Source organism: Myzus persicae, unplaced genomic scaffold, assembly GCF_001856785.1.
Source record: "Myzus persicae strain clone G006 unplaced genomic scaffold, MPER_G0061.0, whole genome shotgun sequence".
In the NCBI taxonomy this organism is placed as follows: domain Eukaryota; kingdom Metazoa; phylum Arthropoda; class Insecta; order Hemiptera; family Aphididae; genus Myzus; species Myzus persicae.
The window spans coordinates 166,064-191,695 of record NW_019103980.1 but is presented as its reverse complement, the minus strand read 5'-3'; the positions used below and the strand labels follow the sequence as shown (position 1 = coordinate 191,695).

The following is a 25,632-nucleotide window of genomic DNA, read 5'->3' as shown; positions in this document are numbered from 1 at the left end:
ATACGTAACAATAATTATCCATTTCTCGGATCAAGTTGGTAAAAAATCTGGAGGAAAAAATTCTGAATAATAGTACCATATAGGTACCATTTACCTTAATAAGGACGTTGATTATTTTTATTTTCACCATCCAATATTGTACGGCTTCCGGAAAACGCATCCTAATACATATCACAACGATTCATTATATTAAAAATATATTTTCATAATACCAGTCCCTCCGAGGGTTTTCGTTTCGCCCAGTTTCCAGGATATCGTTATTTTTCATTAAAATATTGTATTACAGAAATATTGTTCCTCGAAAACCGTGTGCCTGGAAATTCGACGGGTTATTTCACCGGAATTTCATCTACACGTGCAATAATAATAAATAAAATGTACATAAACGATTTAGGAGCTCAAGACTGCAGCGTCGAAATCGTATACTCGTATGTGAAATGTATGATATTATTATGACGATTGACGATGCAATAATATTGCTCAATTCGTCCGATTTTGACAAAATAGGAATAGCTTATAATCGCACACCGTATTGGATGCGCAGACCTCTCTTCTCGTGAGCTTGTACCATGACGTGCGGCGGGGAAAAAATGACTTCACGTGGACTTAAAACAGTATAGTTACTGGCCAGTCTCACGCCAAAGTAGTATGGATCTGGAGGCCTGCATATAACATGCATGCAGTGGATCGTGACATTTGTTTCACCAATAGTTATTTGGATTACTGGTTGATACCATGATAGAAATGACTATATTTCTTATTCTATTTGATTTTCTATCTAAAACAAAAGATTTATTGTTAATTTCATATAATATTTATCTACTTCACTTACTCGATGTCGTCTTAAGTTTTCTCTGCCGACCATCCATCCATATGTTAATAGGTATATGGTACTAACCATAAAACAGTTAACCGACCATAACAGTACACTGCACTTTATTTTTGTTCTCAAATTTAAATTAACACAATCAGCTTAAATAAAAAAAAAATAATTATTAGTAATTGCAATTTGCGTTGGTACTTAAACAGATAACCGTGATAACACGCAAATACTTCAGAGCTCGTAGGGCAGTCTTCCCCGAGTCATTATGAGACGTTGAACATTGTAATCGTACGAGCATAAGGCTATATTTACAATTTCCCGTTCGACGAGTGATTTAAAAAAATGATATAGTATAAAAAATACAAAAAGTACAAAAAATGCAATGCCCATATATCATATATATGGATAATGCGATGAGTGAAGCGATAATATTTCGATACCGACGCGTTTATGTAAACGTGATATTCTATTATAGTTTGCTGGGGGAAGGGGTAGCACGCATCTGCGCGTGTGTCGACCATCGGAATTCAATTATTATTTATTTCATACAAATATACATGCAAGACGAGTGATAGTCATAATACTCTAATATTATCCATGGGATTTGTAATAATTAATTTTATATTCGTGTAATATATAGGCGCGTTTATTATTTTTCTTTTCGGCTATACGCGAGAGAAATATCATAAGGCTCGCTTGTCGCTATATATTATTATAATATTACTATCCACGTATTATATATTATGTGAGTACCTATTTACGAATTAAAATAAATTAATAAATCAATATAGCGACTACGCGTCTCGCTGTTCATATATCGCTTGATGAAAATACACACACTCACACACATACATATAAAATTATTGGATACGCTTAAAAACACTAGATGTAGGTACATGTAGTGAAGACGTTAACGCGCCTCCGGGACAAACGCGTCTCGATTAATTGTGGTTTTTCTCAGACGAATGAGACTTTCTTCTTTTTTTAAAATAATAACCGATGACAACATGCCCTGCACACCGTATTATAATAAATTATTTCCAACGACCCAGTCGTCATATCCGCAGCATCCGTCATCCGTTGAGTCTTGGTTTTTCCTCCACCCCGACGCTGTCAGTGATTATGCTTAAGTGTATTATAGAGGTGTATATTACAGCCACAGGTGTGTGTGCGCAGTCCGTTATAATGTTATTATCAGCTCGGCTGTGATATTATTATTCATAATATAATATGTGGCCTATAGGCTAATATACTGAAATCGAGGACGAAAATAATAAACTAATCGCAAATACTGTAATAAATATACCCTAGCGTTTTACTACTTTACTATTTGCCAGCAGGCAAAAAGAATAAGGTGGAAAAAATATAGTCGCTATATTAATAAATATATATATAGGTAGTAATCGATCCTGTTCAACTGTAATTGTTTGATATAATATACAAAATTACAAACATATTGATACGCATACATCTTCGTCTAAGGTATTTACGTTTTTAGCAAAGTATTGCTTGCACTACTTTTCGTTATGTCATGTCATGTGAAACACAATAATATTATGCGAGGTTAAATGCATATGTATGCATATTTGAAATGTAATTTTTTTTAAATTTCATTTTTCATCTACATCAGACGTGTAGTCAAATAGATGTCACATCGATGTTGACAAACGTACAAAATAATTGTATTTTAAGGTACCTGTTTTGTTTGTAAAGTACAATATAATATTATGCTTCCTAATAAATGTAGTGTATTTTTCGTACTAAAATAGAATTATAATAAATAAGTCTACAATGCTGAATTATTAAACATTTTAGTCTGAAAATTGAAATTTTCTAAAATAAATAGTTTTTTGAGTATTTTACCATCAATTCTTCTACCTATAGTAATTTCCAAATAACTCAAAAGCCAAAATAAGCTTTTAAAAAAATATGTACAAAAGCAATTATGAGGAGCTTGTTATTACCGGTTAATTAAATTATTGTTATTGTTTTATTAATTTTTTCAATAGGTATTCAACAGTTTTTCTGAAACCGATAAAAATGAATTATGATATTTTCACAAGCAAATAGTTCCCTATATTTCTACTCAACCGACTTACTAGATTAATAATCATATCTTCTGTGCATACGTTTCAACGTGCAGTCTCGATGATTTGCCTGTACCCAGACCTAAGTCGCGCATTAATCTATTGTCAATGGAGGTGGCGTAGAAAGTATACCGGACGTCCATTCAATGTAAACATGTGTGGGCAAAAATCTTTTATATTTTGTGTACCGTGTGCATATAGATATATTGTGTTAAAGAATTATGTATCGTTCATATGCCCAACAAATACAATAGATTAGCACATGTGCGTTCGATAAATACAGGCACAAAGTAATAATAATAATATACTAATCATAATAACATAACGTTTTGTTCTTACTCGAACAATGTACAGGTAATCGTTAATAATTGAGCGGTATTTCAAGACAACAATCTGATGGCTAGACATTTTGGATTTAATTGGGTCTCATTAATTCCAAAACAATTAAATTATTATTATAATTTAATTTGCACGTTTTACGTTCGGAACGTCAATAATAACAATTATGATTAATCATGCCGATAGACTTCTATATATAGTTTTTACTCTTAATTCATTTTAACTGCTGAGCGAATTTTAAAGGGTGATACTTCGTAAGTGATTAGGATGATTAGGAATAGAACATTTAATATTTAACAAACGTTAGACGTGAACCAAACATTATGTCATATTATATACCTTTTATATTAATCTATCGATTCAGTCATTCGATATAAATGTATATAATTAATATATTACATTTGTTTATAGCATACATCCAGACAAAGGAAAACAAAAACCTGTGTAAAGTCTACGTCTATAAATGTTTAAATGTATAATGTCAAGTGCTAATACGTAGGATGTCAAATTAGCCTAAGATAAAATTATTAATTGCATTTCTAATAACTAAATTTATTGACTTAAAATTATTATGTCAAATAAACTAAAATAAAATTATTAAAAAAAATTTGATTATTTTCACGGGTGATACAAACGAATGCGGAGTGTTTCTACTTACTGCAGAGGAAAATAAGGACAAGCTTAAATAAAATATACAATCAACGCTGATTAGAATCTTCACTTGGTGATGTTTAGTCGTGAATCGTGATTTAAGTTGTACAAGTCTTAAATATTGTACAAGACTAGAAGTAATATCTAAATAAATGTATTATTAAAAACAATAATAACACATCATTATAAAATTTTTGAATTTATTTAAAAATAATGTAATTTAAAATGTGTGTACAAAGAGATGTTACTGCCCTGCAAGATACTAAAAAACTAGGTCAATTTTTTTTATTTTTGAAAAAAAAAAACAATTACCTACACAATTTTAAGAGTTTACTCAAAACTTTGATTTTTGATAACTCAACACTAGAATTTTTAAATTTTTATTTTATTAGTATTTTTTTAGTTCATCACTTTTAAATTCAAAGCGGGATATTAACGATACATATTTTGGTTTAACAATTATGTATATATTATATATTTGTCCATATGTTATATAATAGAAAACTGATTAGATCTACAACTGTTATTATTTCTTTGGGATGTCAAAGAAAACATGTAGAAATAATAAGCTATTAATTTATTTGTGTTTTTATGTATTCATGTTTATTAATTAAATTGATATAATTTTCGATAAGTAAACAAATTTACTATCAATATGTATATTTTTTTTTTTTTTTTGTGGTATCGAGAACCAGAGAGGGGACCGCGTTAGCATTACTTCCCCTCATCAATATGTATATTAGAGTTACTCATCACTTAGGTAAGATTTCTGTAAAAAAAAAAAATCAAATCTCGTTATCAAACAAAAGTTATATAAATATTACCCTATCTGAATCCTGGCAAATAATTCAATCAAAAAAGTTCCAAAAAACAATAACTAAATAGATTTAGTAGCATGCAGGTACTTCGCTATAAATGTACGCTTTGAATATTCATATACGATTTTGCAAATAGTTCATGTAAATGTCTCTAGAATATAATAAGTGGCCTTATTAACAAGTCTTGTCACAAAATCTAACCCAACATAAACTTTTATGATCAATATACTAAATCGCTAAGTAAAAATGATAACATAAATTCTTATCTCGCTGGAAGCATTGATGAGGGGGAGTCGGTATTATTTATTAAACTTCTATAGTCTAAGGGCAGCCACGATTCCATAAATATTGGGAGATCTATAAGACCGCTATCACGATTTAAGTCCAAAGACTTTGGGAAGAATGCATTTAATTATACTCGATTTCACTCAATCACTCTATGTGCAGATATTACGATTGCAGAAGAGTTTCGGTCTAATCGAACAAAACCGGAAAAGTGACACGTCAAATACAGCATGATAGAATTAATACTTAATAGATTATGACACTTTTAGTCCATTTGGCTGTTACGTATTTTGTGTGAAAATGTTCAAACATTAGAAAACGGAAACTGTGTTTCAATTTGTGGCTTTTGTTAAATCAATAACAAATTACACACTAGCTTAAATTGATATTAATACATTAGACACATCAAAGCGATTTAATACTCTCCTCATAATAAAATGTTAAAAGTTAAGTTTTATTTACATACTACCGTAAGAATAGGGGGATTTATGGTCAGTAACGTTATTAATGTTCTAAACAAAAGCAACAAAAATTAGCTCCTAATTTTTTTCGTTGATTTAGAACCTGCTGAAATTAACCAAGTTATTTTGTATGCCAATTCTATATTAAAGACAAAAATAAAAACTGAGAAGTCATATGAAAAATGCACCGTTGTACAATTTATAAACTGCCAAGAATATACACTCCAAATATTACTGCACCCACCCTCGAGATGTGTAAAATGGACCACCAACCATCCGGCTAATTACCCTCAGCACTAAATATGCCAAGGACCATTCACCAGTCTGTACCCTCTGTGATGAAAATCATACAGCCAACTACCGAGGATGTCAACTCCACAAAGAACTTCAACGCCTTCATTATGTTAAAACAATAGGTACTTAAAATAAATATTTCAAAACCAAATGTAAGTTACTGCCAAGTTGTAAATGATTTGGGACATTCTTTTGATAATACACTTCATACTTTCCCAATTTAACCCGAAATATATCTAATTCACAACAACAACAAAAAACAAAAATTTTCCTCCCAACAATATATCTAACAATTCCAAAATAGCATTGAAATTGCAGTTATTAAATTAATATTAAATCTTCTAGTTTCATTACTTACCACTGCGTCATTAACAAACTTATGAAAGATGGACAATAATCAATTGACCTAAATATAATATTAAAAATAATACTTTGGAATGCCAACGGTCTAAAATAATAATAATAATAATAAGAATAACCATGTAGGGTTCTATCACTCTATGGAATCCATCCTCATATCATATTCATTTCATACTTGTACATATTCTATCTTAATATTTTTTTTTTTTTTGCTATATAAGCATAGATTGTTAATTTTTCAATTAAAAAAAGATAATGTATGTTCTTTATATAATATGACTAATTAGTAATTACTATTAGAGAGGTATATTATGTTATATTCAAAAGAACGAAAGTGACACACATGAATTCAGATAAAAAAAAAATTGTTCTATATTACTTATAAATTATAAAATAGTGTACTTAGTACAGGTGATGCTATACCTACTGGTCCAACACTGCACTACACTTCTTTGTTTTATGACATATGGTGCTGATCCATGTTTTATGTACACTTAATTGTTGGAAAATATGGAAAATACCTGACCCAATTTATGTTGAACCCATGTTTTTTCCGGTTGTTTTTGTATTGCTTCAGTGTACTTCCAGTAACAATGTAACGACAATATAGTTACGATTTCGAATGAGACACCTATAATAAGACACTAAATAAGCTATTATAAACTAAATAATTTTAAATGTTCTCGAAAATTGACCAACTAATTTTATATGCAGTTTATAATAATCATGTAATCATACATATTTTAGTAAGAACTAAGAACTACTAATAATTTTTAGTTACTTGTTTTTATTTTTTTTTAGTCCTAGAATACTTAAAATTATGTTTCCATTTAGCTTATATTTGGGGGTATATTATTCTATCCATATTAGTATATTAAATTATGTTAACAATGTGCAATATGCATATAATATAACTTAGGTACTTAGTATACTTACCCAGGAGACGTATAAGAAATTGAACGACTTTGACAAAAACCCAACTCGATCTAACAAAATGTTTATAATATTATAGTGTTAAAGTAACTATATACATATTATGATGTAAGTATAACTTAAAATTACTTAAAAAACTTACTTAGATGTATGAAAAATGAGATGAACTATGTCTATACAGCATCCGAATCCAATAATAAATATTGCTTTGTGAATATGACTTGTTCTACCCTAAATAATAGTAGGCATATTCATATAAGCAATTCATTTTTTTTTAATATTTGAGGTGAAATACAACTTATTACTGTTGTGATTGCTCCAATAGCGTAAGTGGATCCAACGTAGTTCACCATATTTATTGTTTGAAACATCGTCAACACCTAGTGTAATATTATCAAAAATACGTATGTTCAGTGCGGTATATTTCATACACAATGGTACTGAGTGCGAAAATTTAAAATTTAATAACACGGATGAATACGTCCAGGGTATTGTAAAAATAAATTATTGATTATAGCAGTATACTATTTATAGGTGAATGATGCGATCCCCTCCCTGCTCTTAAAAATCCTCACTTTTGGAGTCGCTTTAAAAGTTTGCGAATTCTAAAATACAATTATTTTCTAAACATTGATTTGTGGTGACGGAGTGGAGGGGAGGGGGGTTAACTTTGCAGACAGGAAAAAATATGACTGCGCTGATATAATAATATATTGTATAGAACAAAATAGTATGATGTACAGTTATACCAGACATCCGACTGCTATCATGAGCGTATACTTTGTGATCAAATCTGTTGGAAGTTTTAACTGATAACTTATCATTTTTTTTTCATAAAATTGACATGTTTAAAAAGTAATCTGTCTTGCTATAATTTTTTATTTAACTTTAATTTATCACTAATTGGGAGGTTTGTAAAAAAAACGTTGTATTCTTTACCGTCGTAGCTATGCATTTTAATTTAATATCTACAAATTACTGTTATAGTTACGGCCAATCAGATCTAATATCGAATATTAGTTTAAAAAGAAAACCATACTCTTCTCTTGTTTCTGGTATATTCGAGATGCATTAACAAGTCCTAAGCGCTTTTATAACATCTAGCGAAAACGCAGGACACGTAGTCCGTCAAACATTAAATATTTCGTCTTCCTCATTTAAAACAATAAATAAACAAATAGTTGATTAGTTGTAGTATACCTATTATATTTTATTTACTTTTACGCGGGCTCGTATATAGTTTTACTTGTCAACCTGTTTACACATGGAAAAAACAACGGACATGATAATAACACGTTTATGAATTGTATAGTGCGATCGGGGACGCATATCAACGTGCAGCCAACCCTTTGGCAACACTCAAAACGAGTATAATAATATAATAACAATTTCTACCAATGTACCGTCATATTATATACCTACGCGATCCATATACGTATACGATCTAGGGTAATACTATTAAATTATTTCACTCTGCGCTAGAGACATCGAAGCGATCGCCTTCGGGTCCCGCACCTAGGTGTAGGATACGTATTATAATAATATAACATTATTCTCGAGTTTGCGCGGCGCCATCGCAAAACGCCGACATTCATGACGACGACGATGTTGATGATAATGTAAAATGAATAATAAAAATATAATAATATCATCGGTATATCGCAGTGCACTGCTGCGTCCTACCGGAAAATCTGTCGGCACCTGTCGGACGCGATCCGATTATTTAATAAGCGGTTGCTCACGACTCACGGAATCCGATTCGTACGCTTGTAAATATTATGACCGCTACCATTTAGGCTCGAATTCACATTATCATGACGTATGGTAGTATGGTATGCTAGTGGTCATTTTTGTTTTTTATTTTATTACACTATATTTATATATATTATATAATTTACTTGCTTAAAACGAACCTTACGAAACGGCCCCTAATCACTATATACGGGTTTAAAGAATCTGTTCATCTATAATATATTTTCTCCACAAAATGCAGTCTTCGAAATAAAATTGTATAGACTATAGATGATATTTAGGTACAGCCGTATAGGTATATGGCCATAAACAGATACAAAATATTATTTTGCAGGATCCTGTGTACTTGACACTTTTAACATTACTCATGTATACTATGCTAATAAATATTTTTATCAAACCGGTATTTTTGTGCTTTAGACTTTTTTTTGTTTTACTATGATTTTATCTGGATTGTATGATTCATGATTTTAAGTGAACCTCATAGATCAATACAAATTGGGCCGACAATATGTAGGTACTCATTTTTTAAAGAAAAGGCATAATATTTTAAATTGCTTCAAGATGCTGTGTAGTGTAGAAGGGGTTAGTCTGAGAGGGGGAATTTGAATGATTTTTTTTAATTTGTATAACTCTTAGTTGGGCTGGAAGTTTAATATGCATATAGATCTGGTTTATAAAATATCTTCAAGACTATACGACAAAAATACAGTACAATCAGATGCACCACCCAATAAAGATACTGCAGCCCTTATTAAGTGTCTGAAGTCTATTCAAATACTCGTCTTCCCGCATAACCATCACTCGTATGACGTATCCTTTGAAATGAATCTAAGAGATACGTTTGCATCCTTCTAGTCTCTAGAAATGGCAATCGTCATAGGAGAACCATCAATGGAGATTCGTAAAATACTCTATATACAAGCGGCCTCGGTGAACTAAATTGTATTATTACCCGGCGCACCCGTTGCATGTATACCGATTATTAGCTGTTATAACTTATAATTTAATAATAATAACAATACATATTTTGACGGCTTTCGGGGACGAACCAGTTGCACGCGGTTTATACCTATAATAAGTACCTACCTATACGGCTATAATACCAATAATGATATGATAATAATATATTAATATTATAACGACGGACGCCGATCGAAATCGAAGGACTGGAATGGATAAGGCGTGTGTGTACTGTGTATACATAGATTATAGATCATCCATGGACACAGCTATAATATTAATATCATCATGACAATTGTTGTATAATGTTATATCGTTATTCACTACAATACGTGAGTGTTATACTGTAATATTAAATATGGGTACTTAATAAATAAAATTCACATGTGAAACATCAGTTATAATATGTAATATAATACAACGGTGTACCAACAATATATGCATATATGTATATTAATATTAATAATAATAATAATTTATTCAGCAACAACAATACATACGTATAATATATTTTATTTTGGTGGTGCGCGGAGTATTACTTGCAGTTCAGTTATCATCTATAAACCTTTTTGTATGTCTTAGACCAGAATTAAAACTATTTTTTCTATTTTTTTGATGAATATTCGTTAATAATTAAAAACCCATTCCTCACTCCTATGATATAATCTACAAATTACTAGGCACTGCAGCACAATACAAAATCAATATAAAAGATGCCACACCTACATTCTTATAACTGCGTATTCGGCCATTTTACGTATACCGCAGCTTACGTCACTGTATATAATCATCACTTGCTACTACATCAAACAATTTATTCGAAAAGCAGGTGAGCTTAGTTGTGATACATTTATGTGAAATGTAAATACCTACGTGGTGATCATATATTATAGGTATATTATTATATTATATAGCACATCACCAACCATTGATTTTTATTTCCATCTGCAGGTGTTATTTATACATTGTATGTTATATTCGCATGGGTTGATGAGTTTTTAAAATTTGTTTTTAACTTTATGTTTCAGACCACTGTGTGCAGAGAGATGTGGCTCGAATAGTATGCATCCGAATTTGTAAAATCGATTTCAGACGGCCATGATGTGAATTACGGTAAACCCGGGTGTATGAAGACACGAAGTTTGAAGAGGTGAGCTTGGTTTGCTGCTACCAATAATCAATGTTCAAGATTAGGGCATTGAAAGCTTCACAATGCACGGTGTCAGTATTTCGGTGTATCGGCCATCGGTGTATAAGGTACTATAGGCTCGTCGGTAACAAAATGCTAGTAACGGTTTAACTACAAGGTTAATATTAAAAAATCAACTCAGACGACACTGAATGGAGCACCTCTGGTGGTCGATTTTAGGGATGGCCCAGCATCGTTGGAAATCAATGTATTCATACTCACCGAAACGTATCGCGTCTGCTTATGCTTGCCAGCAATTATATTGAATACTTTCTTGGTAGCTACCTATTAATGGCCACCCACCGCAATACGGACTCATCGTTTGAAAATATTGTACCTAAAAAAACACCACGAGCGACGTTCGTTCTCATAACCGCATAATATACGATGCTCTATTGCCAGTTGCCAGTGTCGAGACATGTAGTAGTCTATGCCATACCACTGAATGGGTTTAGTTAACCGTACCAGAAGGCGAAAATCTGAACAACGGTCCATTAAATTTGCGACAGATCGTGGTTACTGCAGGTCGAAAACTATTTTGTAATTCTGATTTACTTCAGAAACTATCACGCATTGACTATGTCATAACTCGTATAATCTACGTTAGATAGACTATAACTTGTAAACGATTCAGTCATTGAAATCGTAAATCTTCACTCTGCATACCATCCTCAGTGGGTAGTGATAAAGATAATAACAAAGATATAAATTATTACCACAGGTGCTACACGTACGTCATCTGCGGCACGAAAAGCAAGTGTGCAATTTGCAAAAACTCTGACCCGAATGATGAATGTCTCTCATAACAATAATCTACGTACTATATATAATCTAGTTTATTGTATACAAATAAACTTACTTGTGACCATTTATCTATAAAAGTCGTAACAATAACAACTACAATACAATATTTTTAGAACACACTAGATATGATATTGATATAACATATTTTATGTAATTGTATTCCCTTTCGGATTTTTCTTTATTTTTCATTAGAGGCTATTGGACCTTTGCAAGCTATTTTTGTTCGGTTCGAAGAAATATGATTTCGTTTTTCCAGTCGACACACGACGTATGTTATACAGGTAATAGGTATATTATATTGTGTAACGAGCTTATTAGCCCAGTAAACCAGAATAAACTGTAGCGTCGCCTGGAATCACGTTTTCCGGATTGACGTCATAATAACGAGCACTTACGCGTGTATATGTATCATTATATTGTTATTATGTACCTACTACAGCCGCAGCTCAAAAAACGTGAGATTTTCATGGTGCACAAAACACCACGTTATGTAGATACCTACAACTCGCCTTGATTCGCCGACAAACAGAGTTATTATAATATATTATAATTATAATGTAATGCATGGTGTACGTATATTATAATTATCGAGGGGGCGTAAGAACGCGTTTTGTTTACATATGTTTAAACGGATTTCGTTTTACCTTACAAGTCCATAAGCACTCCAAGTTAGAGTTTCCAACACATTAAACACTACAATATGTCTTACATAAATTCCGAATAAGATTTGTTCAACAATTATGACGTTTCAGAAAATGGAAATTTAAAATTAACTTCGGAAAAAACAGTATACCATATGAAAGGGTGAGATTTATTTTAAACATCGCAATTATTACCACAAAACTTCTCAAAAATTGTATTAAACTGAAAAAGTTTAGCTTGAATTTGTGTTTGTTGTTTAATAAAAGGTACCTATCAGGTTATTGATGTAATGCATATACCTACGTCATAAACTCATAGAAGTCAAAAGTTATCTTAGCTTTATGCCAATGTACAATAATATATATAAATCCAAAGATTGTGTAATAAACCTAATTCCTTTTTTTTCAAAGTTAAAATTTAAAAACAAAATATAATTTTGTTTTTATAGAAATAAAATATATTTTCTTTCAATCTGCATATCAATTTACTTAATATTGTTGTTTCGGGCGAAATATAACTATAACAATATTATTTGGGTTATAACTTACAATAAATGAAAGTTATTCTTTAAACATGAAACCATGATGTAAAAATAAAACTTTTTTATCATTACAAAAATAGAATTTAGCATTCAAAACCAGAACAATCAATTCAAATAAATGATACATTATGACGTAAGTATAGGACATGGCTGTTAAGTCAATATTCTAAAAATGTTAAGTTTTTTTTTTTATTAATAAAACTAATCTTAATTCTCAAAAATAGATACTATTAAATCAAAATAATAACTCGACATGTATTGTTATTCGTCGAAATATATTAAAATCCTAAAATCCATTCGGAATGAATTTTTTGTTAAATTTTTTTTTTGTACCTAAGTATTATTTACTCATATAGGATTTTATTCATTTAGTAAGCATAATAAATGAATCATGAAAATAAACCAATAGGTATCCATACAGTATTATACAGTAATACATTCCTCGTACATCGTTCAACGCCTAAAAAGGGTATGTAAATATAAATTTATCGACAAATCTCACTTGCAGGTGTTGACGTTTATACATGTTACTGAAGCGACAGTTTTTATAATACTATCATATAATATCCAATACAAATGATGTACTTAAAAAACAAATTTAAATAATCTCAAAAACCAATAACGTTGTGTGGCTACGTAAATATGTATATACATACAAGATATAGTATAATATACCTAAGTTACCTAACAGGCGCCTGACACCCTAACTGCAATATATATATAATATTATGGTCGTGTTGATATCAAATAGTACAGGAAAAACATCAATACATACACGAGGTTATGCAAGATAAAAAAATAAGGTAATATTAAAAAGAAATGAACCGTCATCGGGCACTTAATATATTCTGAAAATTGAAATCAATACGCATAAATACGTTATATTATTATTACGCGTTGAACGTTGGCCGATTAAATATAATTAATTTAAACGTATAGAAAATAAAAAATATATATCCCCGTTTAAAAAAACATTTATTCCCGTCTCGCATTTCGTTATAATATTCCATAATGATTTCCTTACCAGCAATACCTAGCGTTAAATATTCATATTGAAAAAAAATAAACGATTTAACCTAAACAACGGTAGACGGTGAATATTTTTTTCCTTAAATTCAACTCTGTACACTGTATGCATATAAAAGGGTGCTGATGATATCACTCGACTTTATGTCTATTTTCGTATAATATGATGAATAAATATTATGTTCTAAGACACGCGAGCACCATGCTGCAGTTTTCGATCTAAATCAATTTCATCAACCTCAAAACTGAGTATTCTTGGCAAGTTTGTTGGTAAGTATACAGTCCGAGCATGGTAAAAAAAAATTATCTGTTTATCATTCTACTGCAGATATAAAAAAGGTTAGTTTTCATTTGAAAAAATATGTTTGTACTTTGTATAGATTCGGGAAAAAATATGATATACTAACTTCAAAATTACAAAATCAGATTTCAAATAATTTCATTGTTAACGGAAAAATGGCGGTGATGGTTGGTGGATATGGCCTTTATCATACTGTTATTAGTTCTTTTATATAATTATTTATTTAATAATATGCTATGCATACAAATTATACAATAAAATACACCCATACCTAAATAGGTACCGATTGAGATTTGAGACAACCAGATAATGGATAACTTATTTTTGCGCATTATCAAAACGTTACCTATAATACGAGTATTGTAAATTTAAAATTCAAGCTGTATATGCGAAAAATAACTAGAATATAGAAAACAAAAATTGAAAACTCGCAACAGTGGCAGAGATGTAACGAGAAGTGAGGACACGTCGTGTAGGATAAACGATTATAATTTAATAATCGGTGTTTGCTAATCGGATCCTGCAGTCATAAGTTTTTTGGTCTAGTAGTGGATCACTAAGGATCATTTCGGGTGACAATGTATTGGTTTATAAGTTAATAACAATAATATATGATATAGCATTATAATATCGTATGATATACATTGATTTTGGCTAAGATAGCAAGGCTGAGTATTATCGAGGTAAGAAGTTAAAGTTAAGTACTTTTATTTAAGTTGAATAATAGGTTACTTTTTTTTATATGTAGTTACTAATCAGTTAATTAATTGGACATGCCTAGTCAAGTTAAGGTATAATTGTTTCCTATTATAAAATCCATACGGCATACAAAAAAATAAACATTGTTAGGTAATATTATATTATATTGTAAATTGTAGATTGTCAATGAGTATAAATGTCGAATGCAATATTTCAAAAGGGATCAAAATAACCTCACAATTTAGAGTTTATATTGAAATAGTTAACTGAGGTATCGAGAATATGCCAGGTACTTTGATGGCCAATGGATTTTGAATAACAGATGATGTATACCTATATCACTCGGAAATAAGTCCGAACCGTAACAAAGCAATGTTTGGTTGCAAAGCCAAGTCGGGAATAAATGCTTATCCCTGTCTAGACTTGTTGACTGGACCTCGTACAGCAGATATTGAAATTAAATTAACCCCCAACTAAACTCACTCAACAAAAATACACCACTGCGTGAAATGGACCTCTCCACGAAGTGTACAACCTCCAAAGGACGATCAACTAAGAATATTTAGTCTACTTTGAATTCTTTGGACACACACTATAGCAGTTAAATACGTTTAAAATAATATGTATTTTATGTCCACGAAACAACGCGTGATCTCTTCTTGCCATCAATTATATTATGAGATATATAAATTATGTACGTCACGCGTGTCTCTGCAGCCCGACTTCATAATTCATTATTATTATTATTATTACCATTATTACTACTATTATTATTATTATAAATTATAATTATTATCATCATTATTTACTCGGAATAACACTTAACGAAGGCGTTCGCATCGAGACGTGTCGATTTGTATTAAAATATCGTTGCATATATTTACAAACTCTGCGCATGGAGACATCAATCGTCGCTCGTGCGAACACAACAATAATAACATTCATAATATTATACAATATAAGTATACGGTATAATTTTATGAGCTCGTATACCGCGGTATAGGCATCGCCGCGGGGGAGTGAGGAGGGATAATATAATTTCGCGGTCAAAATTTATTTCACCGAATCTATCATCGGGTCCGCGTGTACCTAATATATTATATTATTATGTGGTGGTCTGTGCGTTTTCCACTCCCCCCCGAGCCTAAAATATACGATATATAATAATATAATATAGATGCACGCCAGCGCCTATCGATCATCAAGGCTGTTTGGCCGAGTCTCGTTCGGTGCTTTTTTTTCCTGAATATTTTCTTCTTACGTCTTTTTTCCTCTGAAAACTAATTGAAAGCAATTGTGCGAGCCGCACCTCGTTATTCGCGCGAGCGTGGCATTTATCATCGAGGCGACGTCGATCGGTCGCCACGTGTGCCTGCAGATATACGCTATCGGTAACGCACGACCGTATAATATAATAAAGTACGATAGTCACAACGGCTGCTATGAGCCAGGTAAATGTGAGTACGCATTATAATACAACGTTTTACCTTTACCGTCGTATTTTATTATATTTAAAAATGTTTTTTTCGTAACGCCTTGAACTCTTAACCCTTTTACGCGGTCGTCAACATCTCCGTCCATATATCTTCGCCGTATTTGACGATCACACTGCACAACTCATAACGGATCCGTTTGGAGCGTATATTTGTAGATACGTCTTGCGTTTAAATGGTAAATGTAAAATATAACAGTGTACAGTATACAGGTACAGCAGACGATGTATAGAGTAATGAATATCATGTTGGTAAAATTATTTGGATTTTGTAAAGAATTTCGGATGTACCTATAGGTACCTAACTGTTGGTACTGGTATATCGGGTTCTACGTGTAGGTTCTTTATGCTAGTGGTAGTCAATACGCTGGTACCTACATATTATGGTAGCGATGAGGCGACGAGGCGATCTATCCCTACAATCATTCTTTAATAATTTTCTTTCTAAATTTTAAATTTAAAGCAAAATTATATTTGTACGTTGTACAATAATAAAATCTTACTTAATCTACGAAATTCATACTACTTGAATTTCTCGAAGTTATGTGTGTTTGAGAATTTGGTTGGTTTGGTTCAAGTACCCTCCTCTAATAAAAGTGTCATAAAAAATATGTTTGAAAAATGCATATGTCAATTTATCATAAATACCTGTACATGCTTGTTATTATGGTTATATAGCTACAAAATATTTAAATACGTATACAGAACAAATTTCAAATTTCGAAATTTTTATTTTTAGTATCGCCTGAATCACTATATTCTATAATCAATGGTAATACGTCATATTATGCAAATTGGCTAGACGCATTAAGATGTATGGCGGGGGAGTGTGGCTAGTTATCTCCGAAATATGACATCGCGAATAGAATATATGGAGCTCTTAGATGCAATATAACCCCTTCACAATCGATATCCAAGTCTCCTCAGGATTACCCGTCTACTGACTATTTTTGATGGGTACAAACAAGAACGCTCATTTTTTGCATCTATAACATAATTTAATTCGTTTCTGTAGTCTGTAATTATTAATAGTTATTGCGAGGTGCAACAGTAGTTATTAATTATTATGAATTTAATACCGATGGAGGGAATACGAATCTCAAACCCGTTTCATCCGCTCATTTCCGTACATAAACACTAATGCCCAATATGTGTAAATTTCAATCCGAATGATTGATTATTACTGTTATGAATAATATTAATAAGCGCTTATAGGATAAGATATGCCTATAACGAGTGAATTCGTCATAATGGTTTATAGGTAATACATGTAATGTATACACGGTGTAATCAAATTCACGACTCTCGAAGATTTTGTTTTGAAACTCGACCCTATAAATATTATTTAATAAAAATATATTTGTACATATTATTATAATCTAATAATCTATTGTACACGACGGAAAACGACGTTCAAATGGAACGCCCTCAAAGTCGCAATGCCCAGTGCTCCATACATGCATTACTCTTTTACAACAAACAAAAATAAAGATACAATAGTTGTCAGTTGATCGTGATTTTACGGAATATTTCTTAGCATTATTGCAAACATTTTTTTTAAACATTATTGGACATCCACGGAGAAGTGATTATTAATCTCGAAGACGTTGTTATTGATATCATGACACAAGATTAAAAAAATTGATGGACTTTTATTATTGACAGTACAATTGTTTTCAAATTTAAGGAATAGTAAAAATATTCTCTATTGGTATTTAATGTACCCACTTTCTATTGTTACTGTGAGAGGGGTAGCCATGGATAACAACTTTGAGATCAATTTTTCGATTCCTCGCTCTTAAAAAGTCTTGAGAAGGCTAGTGGACTCAAACCCTAACCAGAAAGACATGATACCTATACCTAGAACTAAGCCAGATAACCATATTTTAAATTGACCACATCCATGACGATTTGAATGCGGGATTTGATTTCGCATCCATCATCAGAACAAATAACCTCAAGACCATCACGGCTCATTCGTCCACCGCCATACTGTAATTTATCGTCTCCCTCTAAATCTCTATCTAGATAATATTACTTAGATAATAGCAGCTCCATATCCTGCAGTACAATACCATAATGTACCGCGACCGTAGTTATTCTTCTCTCCCACCACGCCCCGGAAAATACCGCAACCCCGTGCTCGGCGATTTATATGTCACGGTGGCGCGTCTCCCGTCCATTACTATATTTTATTATATCCACGGCCGTACAACAAGTACACACATTATTATAATACATATTACACAAGTCTGCGGGCGCTTTCGGTGTACACAATCGTTTCCGTTCCGCTGCACGGCAATGGACACGACCGAAGTTTATAGATATTACAATATGGTATGTAAAAAAAAAAAAAAGCCACGAACAGACATCGGCGGAATACGATGCAATTACGTTCATTCGTATTTTCCTGTTGCCGTATTTTATAAAATTATATTATTATATAGTGATCTCGACCCGTCTCCATCTCCGCATTATTATTTTTATTATTATTTGTATAAAATGCAGTGTAATCGCGTCGACTTGTTCGCGGCGAATGATTACACGCCGTCCGGAGCCATAAACAACAACAGCCACCGCGGATCACTGATTTCCGTCTTGTATAATCTCATATTATACATTGTATAGTACTTACATCGTCGTCGTCATCCTATATTGCACTTGCACAAATCGAACCCTCCTCCGGTCTCTCGACCATCCGAGAATGCCTTTTTCGTCAGTATAATATTGATTATTATATCCATGTGAATTAACTCAGCGATTACTTGATATTAGTACATATAATATGTAATCTTAACAATTTGTCCTATTTAACACGAAAAATTCGTAAGTATTCAAAACATTTCACAGTGACTTTTTAAAACACATTACAGTAATAGGTACCGATGTTTACACCGATGTTAATTCGTGCGTGGTCCAAAAACGCAAACCAACCAATAATCATATTACATACGTATATATTATATTAGTTAAATATTATATACTACTTCCATCTGAATTCTTACAGATTTATAAGAATATATTTAGCCATTTAGGTACAACGAGACATTAGTAGGTATAAATTGAAATTTCACGATAGGTATAATATTCTGATAATTTAGGTACCTATATATATTTTATTGGCGCTGTACGTGACTCAATAATATTTATTCTTAGGCCCCGGGGATTTATAAATAAATTAAAAGGGTAAGTTATGTGAAGCTATACAAAATAATAAAATACACACCTATTAGTTATAAGTTACCTATAAAATGCAAAATACAGCAATTAAATAATCACAAAAACATTACACATATTGCAATACCTATACACTATGGTAAATACTTTTATACATTAAGACGAATAGTGTTATCGAGATCAAAAATCATGGACAATTTTGTTCTGATAAATGTATACAGCCCACAACAAACCGTTTTTATTATTAGAAACTCGTACCCCAGTCGGTCAATTGTAGGGCATATCATTATTGTAAGCTTTGTGAATTGTGATAAATTTAAAATGAGAGGGACAGTTTGTTCTCTTTCTCTATCCACCAAACTTGTGCTTGAGTTTTACTGACGTCGACTTTTATAATATATCGTGATGCAGTGCACGCTATACAGTACCTATGCGATTATAATTTATAAGTAGGTAATATAATATGTTTCTCGCTTACATCATCATCAGGTCTACACTCGGTTGTGTTTGTCGTATTGTGTTATACTATTATAACCACCGCTATAACGCGGAGCATGTCTTTAGTTTTGAACTTCAGAATTTAAGAGAATCATACAAATTAATTGGAGTATATTGCAAAATAAGAACACCGTACATAGTCGCGTCCAGCCGCCGAGGAGTATCGTAAAGACGTCTTCGGACCCATCGGAGTGCACTCGCCGAAAGCGTAATTTAACATGATAATATACGTTATAATACGCATTTTCTCATGTTTTATTATTATTTTTTATTTTTTTATATCTTACGGGCAGGTACACGCCGGATGATGTATCAGGCGCCCCATTAAGTGCTTTGTTATGTTTCGATACACAATAATATAATACTTGCAGGCGATTAATGGCGGGCCCGTTTGCTTTGCTCCCCACCGTCGCCGCCGCCCAACGTTCTTGCGTATTATCTACACACGCACACCGATCTATAGGTAGGTACATGTCAAATAATATAATATATTATAATAAACTTGTGTGTGTATAGGTACGTGTGTGTACTCGGAATATTGGTGGTACATGAGTACGTATACATGTGTCCAGCCTCCACCGTTTCATTGCCCCTTTAATAAAACAATAAAATTAAAAATATATACCACGCGTGAGTATATTATAATGAGTAATATACTTAGAGCTTATAATGAACTCACGCAGAGGTGCTAAGAGAGTGCCGCCGCCGCGACCTCATTAAACGAATTAATATGATTTCCCTCGTAATAATTATAATCGTTTTAAACTTTAAATACTTCTGTCGGGCGCACGCATAAAATCATATTATCATAGTGTGTATATATATAACGGGTTTTAATGAAATCGTAATAATAATAATTGTTATTACAAGCGGCCCACTGCATTGTGGTAACCTGTACATAGTGTACGTACTTACTTACCTACCTACTTACTACGTGCTCGGTGGGTATATGCGTACAAAGTACATTGTGCACTTTTGTGCATAATATATTAATATTCGCGTTCATTGTTATATTTTCGGGAAGTATATTTTATTCATTTCAACAAAAATAGTTCTGCTGAACACAATGCTTGCGCACTTCATAAGTCGTCTAACAGCTGCGACGCGCGTTCAGGAACATTTTTTGACTAACATGTTATGATTATAATCTAATACTGATGTAAATCATTATAATCATTAATCACCAGGTCAGTTGCTCTTGAATTAAAAGGCCATAGGTAAGTAATTAGCGTCACAGTGTGCCTTTTTTTTAAAATTTAGCTTCGTCTCTGAAATTCGATACAACCATCGATTATACATAGAAATTTAACAAACAAATTAGTATTTTTAACCAAACAATTTACTTAATATATCAGTAATATCCAATAAAGTTAATAATAATTGTAATTAAATTGCATTACAAATACATGTTATACTGCAGGTTGAAATTAAAAAAAAATCATTATTATTAAGTCCATATTGCATACCATAATATACGATTATCGACTTTTAATCAATTATATTACTATGCCACTAGCGGGACTTAAGTTTTTTGGGGACGCAAGTAGCATGAATCCCACATGTTTATGTTTAAACATCAGAAATATAATATGTCAATGTGTTCTACAACTTGTTTGTTCATATAAAACGATGCTGCTACGCCATCAAAATCTGCTGTCAGATAATAAGGCACTCTCAGCTCAATGCAGTCCACGGACGACGCGTTGTTCCTACGTACGAGTACACTTGTGTGGTACTGATTTTCGAATTTCACGCCCCTCGGTCCCATATACACTTATTTCGATTTTGTATGACGCATCGTTTGAAATAAATCTCAAAGGTAGTCTGAAAAAAGCTGTGTTCAATATTGTTAAGTTTTAAACAAATTATGAAGGTTGCTAACAACCTGTATATTATGATAAAATATATCACAAGTGTTTATATGTATCATACTATAGAGGTATTTTTATACTTATGAATTATGCACAAATAACTGATATTGAGATTTTGAATGCAATTGTCGATTATTGTACCACATAAAATGTACTATACATCTCCTTTCTGGATTGGTTATACTTACCTGGAGCATGAAACTTAATAAAGACAATTTTAGTTACCTACGATAAGGTTTTTTTTGATAAGGGGGTATTAAATGTCGAAAGGTGTGAAACGAGATCTTCTAAGATTATATTTTTTGTACTCATTCACCATGTATTAGAGCTTGGCAGTATGTACCTCGCCTAAGGCCCCGCAAAACCTATATCAACGACGTCTGGCTCTGTTCGTGAGTAGTATTACAATATCTAAATTATTTTTGTGTTTTTACAACAGTCGATGGGAGTTATGAGTATGATGTATATATTGTGACCAGACTACTGAGGACAATAATATTTTAACAGTAAAACGATTATTGTTGGTGAAATAATCATAGTTCCATAAGCGTATTGTTGCCATTGTTATTATCATTACACAGCTTATATTTTGATTGTAACATCTATAACAAAAAAAAATTGAAATTTATACCATTATTTAAACCATCAAATATTGGCCCAGTGGATTCAATTCTAAATAATTCTAATAATTTATGTGTTACAATTTAATTCAAAAATACATCGTTGTATACGAAAAACGATGCTTAACGGAGACGGTCTTTCAGCTTACATCACTAAATATAATATATTTTCATAATTTATATTACAACTCGTATTATGGTAGATTGATTACACTTTTGCCTAAAACATTTCATTTATTATTTTAAATTAATATTGAATAATTGTATTATAATAATAGATATATATTTATATTATATTTTGAAAATGGCATTGAGTTCAATAAAATATATAATGTGCAGAAGGTTTCAAGTCCCCACAAACAATGTTTTTGAATCGCAACAAAATAACTTTTTCCGTTTAATTATGTAATTTCGTCAACATTTGAACATCAAATGCTTAAAAAAATGTTTTTCATTTTTATCTACAGTTATTGAAAAAAAACTGAAATATCATATGCATATAAATAAGTCAAAATATTTTGAAAATTATGTATAAGAAATAATAATATAAACATTTAGTAAATATTTTAAGTATCTATATTACAACGGTTATCCGTTGATGAGTTAACAAAATAAGAAAAACCAACTAAGTCCAATTTTTTACCCTCAGAAAAAATCCCCAAAGTAGAAAACCAAAGCATTTAGGTGCATAGTGTTGTTTGTAAATACCTACAAAAAATAAAACCCATAGTAAAATCATTAATCAATACATGTAGCTCGCATAATCTAATATTTACGTTCGAAACTTGTGGGCATAACATAAAATAATGTTTATGGTAAAAAGTTTACTTTGTCATTCATAAACTATACACTTTAATAGTGTATAATTTAAATGTTTAACCTTTATAAACTTTAAGCACGTTTTTAACCTTTCATCATCTCGTCAGTCTTTGTGTTAATTTTAGAACCTCGAATATTGACTTGAATAATGCCATTAAACTTCTTTAACATAAATTTGTTAGTAAAATATAAACATGCGTCGATTTTTCTTACGAAATTAGCTTAAAAGTTTCATAGCAGTTGTTTAACATAAAATAATGAGCCACGACCCATGCAGGCATGAGCAAATATTAATTATATAGCTCACTGCGCCATCGATGTCGACGGGTCTTATAACACACGTGCACACATATGGTTAATTATTTTTGTTCAGTAATTGAGTATTATATTATTATTTTTAAGCAAAGGAAACGTTTTAAAAGCCAAGAGCTATAATGAAAAAACGGCATAGAGTATAGTCAGTGTTTAATTATAATAAAAAAGGTATGTCCGGCATTAGGTATTTACCTTTAGACATTCGGTTATCTTTCCACGCACATGCGTACCTATTATATAATAATATTATTTTTTTTATTAAATAAACGGTCATAACATTGTTACGCCACGTGAAATCCAGTGGCCGTGGACGTGTGAGATTCTTTCACACACACACACACACACACACACACACACACACACACACACACACACACACACACACGTGTGTGTGTGTATGTGTGTTTTATACATGCACTCTGTACAGAGACAGATACGTATAGAGAGAACATTGTTATTTGAATAGTCGGTGGTGGCACATACAATATAATCGCTGTATACACACACACACAATAAAGTTATATTATATACCACGAAGAGGTCCGAGTCCAAGTAGTCCGAGTATAGCGTATTCGTCGTCGTTGCCGAGTTACCCGAATTTATTATTATTGTATTCCGGTCGTGCGTTATACGTACGTATATGTACATAAAATACATTAAATATAGGTATGGGTACGCATGAAGATGACGAGTGGTCGACACTTTACCGGTGGTGTGAATAGCTGCCACTTTGCAGGTAGGCGGTGGCTGTACGCGGAGTATTTATACAATATATATATAATATATGAGGCGAGAAGAACGGGACGTGCGGAGACTTGAACGAACACGACGATATAGGGGGGAAGGGAAACTGGGGGCTAAAGAAACGGACTAGGAAAGAGAAAAACTACGTGTGTACTGTGTGTGTGTGTGTGTGTGTGTGTGTGTGTGTGTGTGTGTGTGTGTGCGTGTGTGTGCGTGTATACATGTATTATGTGCGGTATACCTATGATTATTATTATTATTATTATTACGGACAAACAGACAGACAAATAGACTGCATATTGTGTTTTGACGTGAGTGAATCGGAAAAGTGGTCGATGGCTGCAACAGCGCACGCTCGTCGTGGGATAATCTTTCGCGCAGTTTGTTTGCCGTCGGTGAAATTTGTGTGAACGAAAAGCCTGAATCTGAGACATGGCACACAAAAGCAACGCTAATGGCGTAAATCATTTCGCGCAAACCCTATTATACGTGTGTTTGTCTTACAGTCTGTACATACGTTAGCGCAGTATAAATTATAATACAGTACGCCTGCAGTGCAATAATAAAATGTGATCTATAGTAAGTAGGTCTGACGATATTCGTACATAATATATAGGTACTATAATATAAAACTACAGACTGCCGAATTGAGATTTTTTGCATCAGAGGTAATACTGATTTATGATTTTTTTATACCTACTTATCTCATCCACGATTGACGGGGTAGAAGATCCTTAACAATCCCTAGACTTTTGTTGTTTGTTCGAAGTCCCTCCTCCCCCATTGGGATGTTAAAATAAAATTTTTTTGTTGCAACATGATATTAAACAATATATACATATAATCGATTGATTTTGTTATAATTTCCTTGTACCAACATTTACAGTTTTTCATAATATTACATTCTTTCATCCTAAAAATAATAAAAATAACATTGATATATAACAAATTTTAATTATATAGTTATAATTTTGTATGAATTCGATTTTTTACAGTTCAGATTTTTAATTGTATATTTATAGTATAATAGTATACGGCTGGTTTTGCGATGTACATATGGCTGATTCGTATGTCAACTGTAATCAATCTTGATTGTCCTGAATGGCTTCGAGTTTTTTTTTACTTTTA

At 32.0% G+C, this 25,632-nt stretch overlaps 1 protein-coding gene across 1 annotated transcript; it reads right to left on the bottom strand.

Moving 5' to 3' along the window:
- Window positions 1-6,612: 6,612 nt before the first annotated feature.
- LOC111037175 lies at window positions 6,613-7,875 on the bottom strand. Its single transcript, XM_022319565.1, has 5 exons — window positions 7,801-7,875; window positions 7,357-7,431; window positions 7,194-7,282; window positions 7,055-7,104; window positions 6,613-6,749 (listed from the first exon to the last, which is right to left on the bottom strand). Exons 1-5 carry the CDS (start codon window positions 7,873-7,875, stop codon window positions 6,613-6,615), a joined length of 426 nt encoding a protein of 141 aa, XP_022175257.1.
- Between the last annotated feature and the right edge of the window lie 17,757 nt (window positions 7,876-25,632).